The sequence below is a fragment of the Miscanthus floridulus genome, chromosome 19 (assembly GCF_019320115.1).
Source record: "Miscanthus floridulus cultivar M001 chromosome 19, ASM1932011v1, whole genome shotgun sequence".
NCBI lineage: Eukaryota > Viridiplantae > Streptophyta > Magnoliopsida > Poales > Poaceae > Miscanthus > Miscanthus floridulus.
The window spans coordinates 45,012,725-45,023,154 of NC_089598.1; the positions used below are offsets into that span (position 1 = coordinate 45,012,725).

At 41.4% G+C, this 10,430-nt stretch overlaps 1 protein-coding gene across 1 annotated transcript; it reads left to right on the forward strand.

Annotated features, from left to right (window-relative positions):
- The first annotated feature begins 1,051 nt into the window (after positions 1-1,051).
- On the forward strand, positions 1,052-2,212 carry LOC136527100 (transcription factor DIVARICATA-like). Its single transcript, XM_066519719.1, has 2 exons — positions 1,052-1,488; positions 1,699-2,212. Exons 1-2 carry the CDS (start codon positions 1,052-1,054, stop codon positions 2,210-2,212), a joined length of 951 nt encoding a protein of 316 aa, XP_066375816.1.
- Positions 2,213-10,430: the final 8,218 nt, after the last annotated feature.

The following is a 10,430-nucleotide window of genomic DNA, read 5'->3' on the forward strand; positions in this document are numbered from 1 at the left end:
ATGGGGGTTACGACGTGGCTGTGAAAGATCCGAGTGTAGTAGTGTGAGCACTTATTGCCTTTGATAGAAATACCACTAATGGTTTGCAACTAATCAACAAAGACTCATCTATGATGCAATCAAAAATATTTGTTACCAAATTAGTTAGTCAAATCTATCCTGCATGCATACATAAAATCATGAAAGTCTAAAGAAAACATGCAATTCATATCTTCTCATATCATTCGAAACCACTTCTCAAGAAAACAGGGAAGACCAAACCAACCACACACTAACCTATTTGTATACTTCCAATTAACAAAATTACTTATACTAACATTCATTTGGTACATCTGTACTAAATAAAACTATTATGTACCATATCACAAGAAAAGATATCCATATATTACAAGATTCGAAATGTTCATGATCATTTATGTTGCAGTAGCTCATCAAGATATTTGAATAGATAAATATATATCACACGTGTGAGATGAAGCATTGCAATCATTAGACTTCCCCAATGACGATGTAGTCAACTAATAGTAGCTAAACTAGATGTTGGTATCATTCTATCCTTTGTGCCTAGGAATGACTTCAGTGGTGGTATGGGCATGCATGACCACACATGTCACCCCCGTCAATGGCAACATACTTCGGTGCACATGGGTCTGCCTTGAAACCTCACCTCCACAACCAAACTAGACTGCACTAGTGTTTCTCTACCTTTTCTGCTCTCAAGTTTGTGCTTTGCATAGGAAAACTGTTGGCGTTGGCAAGTTAACAATGTGTATATGGTGCTTATAGCAAATTTCTAGCACTAAATATTAATGCATTTAAGAAAAAAAGTCGCACAAGTAGAGATATACTATATATATAGCTTGTATAATATTCTTTGACTTTGTTATCAATTTTGCCTTCATATCAAAGTCAATTGTCCAATTAATCAAAATTAGGACAAAAAGATTCACATGAGGCCTATAAATACCAGCCTTGGTGTTTGCCAATCTCCACAGCCCAACAACCCTCATTCTTAGCTCAAACTACCAATTGTTGCGTAGTACTCAACCACATGGATCCTAAGTTCAAGGGAGAGTGGAGTGCCTCCGAGATCAAGATGGTGAAATCTCTCGTTGCAAGGGACAACGCCAGTAACAATTATGCTAGTGATATGAACAAGAAGCACAATCAAATTGTGGATGAGCTCCAGGCAATGTTCCCTAGCAAGGAGAAGCATCAGGTAACCAACTTGTACATTGATGTCATGGTGGAGATGGTGCAAGCATTGCAGAGTGGCAACAAACATGTGGAAGCAAGTAGCAACCTCATGAATCAACCCTTTGGGGTGTTTTTGGGGGATCCATCCATGGGCAACATGGAATCATTTTATGGTTATCAAAGAGTGGAGATGTTCGGCACGAGGAGTGTGAAGGAGACTCCATGGAGGAAGCCAACTCCTCGGAAGGAGACCCAACACACTGGGAGGTTTTGGACTACAAACGAGCATAGGTTAGTTATTTGCTAGATCCTTAAACATCTCATACAGATTTTTAATGCTTGTCACATGAAGTTTTAGTACCCTTATTAAGCATAGGTTATGAGGTATTACTATGATGAGGTGTTTATATAATATTTTTCATTTACCAATCGTGAATATATATGGAAATGGAATCTAAACTTATGTCTAATTAGTTCACTTCAAACTCTACCTCATTGTAGGCAATTCCTCCGTGGTCTACATGTGTACGGTCGCGGAAATTGGAAGAACATCTCTAGGCACTTTGTTACCACCAAGACCCCAGTGCAGGTTTCCAGCCATGCTCAAAAGTACTTCCTCAGGAAAGAAAATGGCACCAAGAAGCAGCGTTATAGCATCAATGACATTGGACTTTATGATTTTGAGCCCTTGTCACAGACAAATGCTTCTATCTGGAAGGGCCCCACCTTTGATGGAGGTGTCTACAGCACAAATCAGTACAGCTTTGGTGGACATCCTACTTCCATGAACAATGCCCAGGCTTGGTCACCATTCCTATACCACACTGGCCATGGAAGTAGCAGCAATAGCCAGATGGCCACCTTGGCTATTGGCCAGCAACAGGAGCAGATGGGAGCTAGTAATTCTTTAGTGGCTCCGACCATGGAGGCGGATGGGGGCCACATGGACTGGACTAGTGATAAGCTGGGAGATCTTCTTGATACTCAGTGGATGATGAATGCAGACATGAACTAGGTTTTATACACCATCTAGTATGCCAAGTTGCATGGTGGCCTATTAGTTCATCCTATATATGTGGGTTAAGCGTCATAGTATTCTCTTATGCTAGTGTGTGAGCAACTTCGTTGTCATGAAATATTGTGTGGTACTTTCAAATATATGTGTCTTGTTTCATTGTGGCATTTTACTTAGTTTGATCTATTGGCTATGTCAGAATCAATATTACATTGAGCTTATTTATTTATTCTCAGCTATGCACTGGATTTTATTACTTACCCTATTTTATATTATTTCATTGTTTTAATGGTTGGTTGTGGGACTTATACTCTAATACATATTGATCACTTAGACATTAGACAGATTAGAGGAGTAGATGATGGAAATTTCATAGGCATATATCTATCACTAGAAGTGTCTTTATCTGATGGTTTCTAGAAGGATTTATTGATGCCTGGAAGGGGGATTGAATAGCCTAAATAAAAAGTTCTTGCAAAGCCACGACACTAGGAAAACCAGTTAGATAACAAGATGACCCTTATAAGTACTACTATAGCTATGATCCTGCAGCCTAGGATGAACAAACCCTACACAATTCTAGTATCAAAGATATCACTAAGCAAAGCAACTAGAATTGATAAACTGGCAAGATATGAACACTGGAGGAAAAAACTAATATCTCTACACTATGAAATGAATAGCACAAAGTAAAGACAAGTGTAGAGTGAGCAAACCACACAAGAGGGTGACACAAGATATATCCCCATGGTTCGGCGACTTGTCGGTCACCTACATCCATGTTGAGGCAAGTGCAAGGATCATCGCTCCTCTACAACTTCAACAACCCCTCAAGATTAGCTCTGACGTGAGTGCTTTTGTATGAGTTGGTTAGATCACAAGGTACTCCAACAAGGCTCGTATCCACTAGAGTGGTTCTTCGCCCTGGTAGGGATGAACCTAATAGCCCCTCACAATCAATTTTCAGAGCACCTCACAATCTACAATTTAGTGCTTCATGGAGTTATAGCTTCTTCAAACCTTATAGGTGGCAGTAATCACCAAGAGTAACGAGAGTATTCGCAGCAAACACCGCCACATCGGCCACTAGATGATATCTCTCAAAGCAAATGCACTAGATCACTCACAACAAATGCAATCTCTAGCAAACAAATGTGTGTGAAGAGAGGTTTCTTGAGCTCCAATGAGTGTGGATGTCAGTTAGGAGTGCCAAGATAGCTTACAAACCCAGCCACATCATCTATTTATAAACCCACTTAAAAAAACTAGTCGTTACCCACTTATTGGGCATTCTGCGACACCATCAGAAAGCTCCGATTGCCTCACCGGAGCTCTCCTACAGTCACTAACACATGTCAAAAATAATTATTGAGTGATCTAAGCTCTGGTGCTGAGGACTCCGATGACCACCCGACAATTTTAATCGGTTCATACGCCACGCGCGCACAAAAAAACACCATCTCTGGAACATAACTATGGTGAGCACTGCGCTGCTACACTGGAGCTTTTCGGTGCCCTTCTAAATCTAAGCAGTATCAGATTTGGGGCACCGTTACTCTAGGGTGAACCTCACCGGATAACACCAGTGCTGCCCTTTGAATTCTCTTGCATGCTACCTTATCACTAACCGTGTCAAAACCTAAGCTCTGGTGGTACAACTCCTGTGAGCACCAGAAGTTAAGGCTAGCTTAGCTAAAACAACAATGCTAGGGTAGTGATCTTACCTCCGGTGCTTGAGCTCCAGTGACCATCAGAGGGCTCCGGTGGACGATCACTAACCGTGTCAAAACCTAAGCTCTGGTGGTACAACTCCTGTGAGCACCAGAAGTTAAGGCTAGCTTAGCTAAAACAACAATGCTAGGGTAGTGATCTTACCTCCGGTGCTTGAGCTCCAGTGACCATCAGAGGGCTCCGGTGGACGATCGGATTGATCTAAAAACCAGGCACCCAAACTCTGGTGCATCTCTTTCGTGGGCCACTGGAGAGTTCCGGTGGGTGCAAAACTTGTCCACCAAGCTCTTTTCTCAAACCTTCTCCAAACACCGAGCTCTTTTGTCAAACCTTTTCGCAAATTTCTAACTCTATAGGGTCTCGCATAGGATGACCAATACCTTTAGCACTTTGTTAGCATTTTCAAAACATTTTCAAAAGTTTTCTCTTGCTTCCTCACCATGCCACTCGATCTAACGTATATGAAATGTTAGACCTCACCTAGTGACACTAGACAATAATATTAATCAAATATTTTCCCTCTTTATAGTATGGCTATCTAAACCCAAATAAAAGGGCCTTAGGACAAATGAAAATACAGTATATTTAGGACTATTCAAGAAGGATGGAGTACTTGTTTTGAAACAATGCGGATGGAGTACATGTTGCAAACAAACTTTATTTAACTGTCTTATCTATAAATTTTTAGTAAATCTTTTGGCAATATAAGTTTGTGTTTTGATAACTTTTATTATAAAACTTAGTTCATAGTTATTATGAAAAAAAAATACAAATACATAGTTGAATGAGTTGTTCTGAGAATATATTTCAGATTTTCTCATATACTGGAACAGAAATATAGCTTGTCCATAGTAGATTCTAAGAATAAAAAAACATCGAGGTTGAACAGTGAAAAACTTATGATGTTCGTAAAGGTATCCAAAAGTAAAAACTTAGTTCTCGTGACAACGTTGCTCTGTTCGCTTGTCATATGAGCCGTACTATTTCAGTAAACGAACAGTGTTTTTCTCTCACAACAAATCAGCGAATAGTACTTTCAGCCATGGCTTTTCAGCAAAGCGAACAGGGCCGTTATCATGAAAGCAGTGCTAAAAAAGATGCTAATAAACTATCCTACTAATTTTGTCCAGAGAATGTAAAACATTGTGTGCATAAGTTTAATGAAAAGCTAAGGAAATAAAAGTTAACAAAAATGAGTAACATTAGGCTAAAGCATTGTTCACCTGGTTCGCTTCTAGCGCTACACCATCAGCTAGGATGACATGTCAGCCCTAAAACTGGAGGATTTTTTTTTAGGGGTAAAGCTGGAGGATATCATTGTCAAACTATTGGACTTTTCCCCTTTTTTTTCCTGCATCACTTTTTTTGTTTTTATTTTTTGCTAGGGATGTCACTATTAGCTACAGTGTTTGAACAAAACCAAACCAACATTCGACTACTTTGGCCAGAGCATCATTGACAAAGCGATTGCCGTTCCGGTCGACATAGTAAAAGGGTAACCGTTATTCGGGCTCAACCGGTGAAAACAAATCTAAAAATAAACAAACAAAAAAAGTGTTCAAAACAGAAGGAATTTCAGCTGAAAAGTAGCATATACAATTCTTAGACACAATCTACACGACGGCCACCACCACGGGTTTCCCGTGGTAAAAGATGCAATTATCTCTAGTAGAAAAGGTGGAAGCATCCAACCCATGTCCTTCCATCATAGTAAATTGAACAAGAATATTCCTTTTACCGAAAAAAAAAACTCGAGAACAACATGGAATGCTGCGATTGTGTAAAATTGGTGATCAAACCACCTTCTCATATTTGTTAAGCTCAGTTAAACAGAAATTTGCTGAAAACCTATGTGTGTATAATCTGGTACTTTGTGTCCGTGCGTTCTATACAGCTTCTGATGATGTGACTACGGAAAAGTATGAAATCAATCTGTTTGGCTGTGCATTCCCTTGGCCAATGTTCGAGAAGCCCACCATTAGTTACCAAATATAAGTTATCAGCTTGCGAGGGACAGTTCTTGTTCTTGTTGACCAGTTTGTTTTGGAGCCCTTCTCCGCTCACCATAAGCAGTTAAGCACACCAAAGGCTGAACCTCTGCATGCTATCAATATTATGAATATTGACTTCTCTCTGAATTTTTTGCATGGATAAAAGGCTCTGACTATCAAGAACACACGTTGAGGATTTTGTAACGAGTGCAGGCTCAGCTAATGCCATTCAATGGGTTCCTTCTTTTCAACCTTCCCCTTTGGCCGACCAATCCGTCTGACACTTTTACCACTCAGAAGCTTGAGCGCCCGCTCAAGTGTCATCTTCTTTGGGTCCATATTCTGTCATCATGACATTTTCAAAATATTATCAGCCTTGCAAGGAAACAGTCCAAATATACTGAACGTACTAATAAATGCACATGCACTGATTGGAAATCATCAAAATTCAAAATGTAAGAATCTTTTATATTTCTCCAACACGAGGAACTGGACGGTTATAGCCGATGTGTTAGTTTGGTTTCTGAAATGAAGAAGGCACCAAACCTTTGGCACTAGAGCAAGGGATCTCCTATGCTTGATGTGAACGATTTGTAAAAATAGGACTCGAAACATCGGTCGTTTGCAGATTTGACACTAAACCCACGTTCATTGACACAGATGGACCCACTTGTCATCCACCCGAGTGTCATCATAATCAAAGAGTCAATCTTTCGAGTGTTATTTTTGCAATTTTTTCGCTTGATGTTGTATCCAACTTTAGAATGTGTTATAAGTACAGGATGATCATCTTCAGGATGTTTTCCCTGTAGGAAAATACAATATTACGGTACCCAACTCAGCAAAGAACACCAAAAGCTATAGTACAGAGAAATGCATACCAGAATTTTGGGATATTGCAAAAGCTCAATTGCATCTTCTAGAGTAACAGAGTCTATATCTTTGACCTGAAACAAGAGTTCAATAATAGTTGCATTGAGTTCCTGCGAAGGATGGATGACTTTTAATCACTGTCCGCCTAAGCGGCCGTTTAAATAGTAAACAAAGGCCACCCATGTCGTTAAGGCCCTAAACAGCGAATTAGATGGTAGGACAGTTTTAAACCGTTTAAACCACTAAAAACATCTAAACTGTCAATTTAAACAATGATTAAATGAGCTAAACGGGCATCTAATTCACCATTTAGTCGATTGGAGGATTATAGCTACCAAATTTGGCACCCAACTAAATAACATCACAAGTATATGAGGTGGAGTGGGATTTACTTTTCCAAAAAAAAGAAATATTTGGTACAATACTTATGTTTTACATGTTTAAATATGTATACTTTCTAGCATATTTGACTTTTCCATACAAAAATATGTATATTTTAGTGTTACTATACAAAACTGTTTTGGTTGTTTAAGTTTACCTCAGTTTAAACACCATCTAAATGCCCTAAACGCTAAACAAAAGGTGACTGACTGTTTACCGTTTAGTGTTTAGGATAAATTGCTTTCAATTTAGAAAAGAAAAATGTAATAATTACCTCGGAAAGGGAAGCCCTTTCCGGAAACAGTCCCTTTTTGTCCTCTCCAATGTTTACAAGTCGTCCGATTAATCGTGATTAATCGCGATTAGTCGGTCTGGTCGGTACCATGACATCGATTAGAGACTTCGACTCGATTAGCTCGACTAGAAACCCGATCGTCTGACTAGTCGATGACTAATCACGATTAGTCGTCCGACCAGAGGGTTGCACGACCAGGCTGGGCACTGCCTTCTTTGGGCTTGCCTGACTGGGCTTCCAGGTGAGTAGTTGGGCTGCCAATTTGGCCCACTAGGGTCTGTAATATATATACAAGAGGCTGCTACTCTGCTCTTTCTCTCTTCTCCTCTCCTATGCGTGACGGCTGCTGCTGCTCTACTCTTTCTCTCTTCTCTCCTGGCTACTGCTACTCTCGTCTCCTCTCCTGGCTGCTGCTGCTCTCTTCTCCTCTCCTGGCTGCTGCTGCTCTCTTCTCCCCTCCTAGCTGCTGCTGCTCTCTTCTCCTCTCCTGGCTGCTGCTGCTCTGGTCTTTCTCTCTTCTCTCCTGTGCGTGACGGCTGCTGCTCCACGCACCTCCAGTCTTCCCCGTGCGCCTCCAGTCGCCGTTCTTCGTGATGAGCTGCTCCAACGACAGTATGTGCCTTTCCCCTCTCCATCTTCTTCCCTCCTCCCCCATCCCTCACTTTGCAGCCTCTCTGGCTCTCTGCTAAACTGCTAGGTTGCTTGCTGTGATGTACTGCTGTCCCTCTGCTATTCTCTGGCTCTCCATCGTCCATCCTAAGAAGTTGTTCTTCTGCAGATGTGGACCGACGATGTGCAAATGTGGAAGTGTACATGCCTCCGCCTGACCTTGAAGGAGGTGTTCCAGATTCATCAGTTGGGTCAGATCCTGCTGCCACGGCTTCCTCATCTACTCTAGAAGATACTCCTTCCCTAATTGAGAGGGCTATAGCAAAACTACCTCCAGATCTTGCTGGCCAAGCTGTTGACACAAAGAGAAAGGCAAGATCTCAAGACCCAGGATGGAAGTATGGGTGGTGGCCAGATCCTTCCAAGGACTTTGTGCGGTGCATATTTTGTAGGAAGGTAGTCCCATCCGGAATATGCAGATTCAAGCAGCACCTTGCTGGGGGTATGGAGATGCAATAAAATGTCCTAATACTCCAGCAATAGTTAGGAAGGAGATAGTTGTTTATCTGAAAAAGAGTTCAAGGACTGTTCTTGTGGAGGTACCTGCAGAAGATGAAGATGAACAAGATGCTGCTGGTGCAGAAGAACCTGCAGTTGTACCAGTACCAAGTTCTGGAACAAAAGTTAAGCAAGCCAAGAAGAAGATTGCTCAGGCTGCCATCACTTCTTTCACTATATCTGCTGCAGCAAAACCAGCAACTCAAAAACAGCCCAGGTCAGTGAGTTCCATGCTTTGCAAGTCACCAGAAGAAATAGTTGCAGAGAGGCACAAATCCAAGCAAAGTCAACCTACACTTGAGCAGTGCACAAAGAAAAATAAGGAGGCCAAAGTAATTGTTGATGATCATGTTGCCGATTTCTTTTATGAGAATCACATTCCATTGAACGTCATTAATTCAAGAAGCTAGGAAGTTTTGCTTGAGTCAATTGGACAATATGGTCCTAGGTACCGCTCACCATCATATCATGACGTTAGGACTCCGCTGCTTGAAAGAGCATGAACAGAACAACGGAGTTGAGGAAGAAGCATGAGGAGGCTTGGAAGGAATATGGTTGCACCATAATGTCCGATGGGTGGACTGACACAAGCCACCGCCATCTCATCAATTTCCTTGCTAACAGTCCAGCAGGGACTCTCTCTAGGGTCTGTTGATGCTTCAAGTGAGATAGCAAATGCGAATATGTTCGCTGACTTGTTGGAGAAGCAAATTGATAAGGTTGGGAAGGAACACGTGGTGCAGATTGTCACTGACAATGGAGCCAACTTCAAGGCAGCAGGGAGGCTTTTAATGGAGAGGATCCCACATCTATTTTGAACACCATGTGCAGCCCATTGCTTGGATTTGTTGTTGGAGGATATTAGGAAGATCAAGGAATTCCACACTTGCATCAACATGGCACAGAAGGTGACCAGATTCATGTACAAGCATGGGAGGGTTCTAGATCTAATGTGAAATAAGATTGGAGGAGATCTTGTGAGGCCAGCTGTAACTCGCTTTGCCACTGCATTTCTCACATTGGCAAGCCTGCATAAGAACAGGAGTGGATTGAGGAATTTAGTGGTTAGTGATGAATGGCATGCTACCAGTTTCTCTACCACTCAAGAAGGCCGGCGAGTTGAGAACATTATCCTTTCAATGCCATTTTGGGATAAAGTGGAATTATGCCTAAGAGCTTCACAACCACTTCTTGTAGCTCTAAGGATAGCAGATGGAGATGAGACACCAGCAGATCCTGAGATTATGGCAGCCATGGATGTTGCAAAGGCCGCAATCAAGGATTCTTTGCAACGCAAACCAGATTTACGCAAAGAGGTACTAAAATACTATGACAACATATGAGAAAACCAAATGGAGCAGCAGTTGTATGGAGCAAGCCCTATACTTGAATCCAAGCAAGTTCTTTGCCCTAAAGGAAAAGGATAGGAGACAAGCAGGAAGGCTGAGAATCATGTTTAATCAAATTATGTGGAAGATGGTGACCGATGATGAGGAGCAGAACAAGATAAGCAAGCAGGCAGAAGACTATGAGAGGGCAGAAGGCGAATCCTTCTCACAGCCAGGAGCAATAAGAGACAGAGAAAAAAATCCTTGTAAGTTCTCTAATAACTATTTCCTTCCCTTTTTCTAAAAGCAATCAGCAATGAACTAATAATGGAATTCTATGTTTGAAATGGAATTATGGAAATTACAGTGCTTTGGTGGGGTGCATATGGTGGCCTCACATATGAGCTTCAATGTTTAGCAAAAAGGATTGTTAGCCTTTGTTGCGCTGCATC

Bases quoted from the DNA above. Each gene is read 5' to 3' on its own strand.
- LOC136527100 (XM_066519719.1), top strand. From the start codon at position 1,052: ATGGATCCTAAGTTCAAGGGAGAGTGGAGTGCCTCCGAGATCAAGATG. The intron at 1,489-1,698 runs GTTAGTTATTTG...ACCTCATTGTAG, and splicing joins TGGACTACAAACGAGCATAG to GCAATTCCTCCGTGGTCTAC.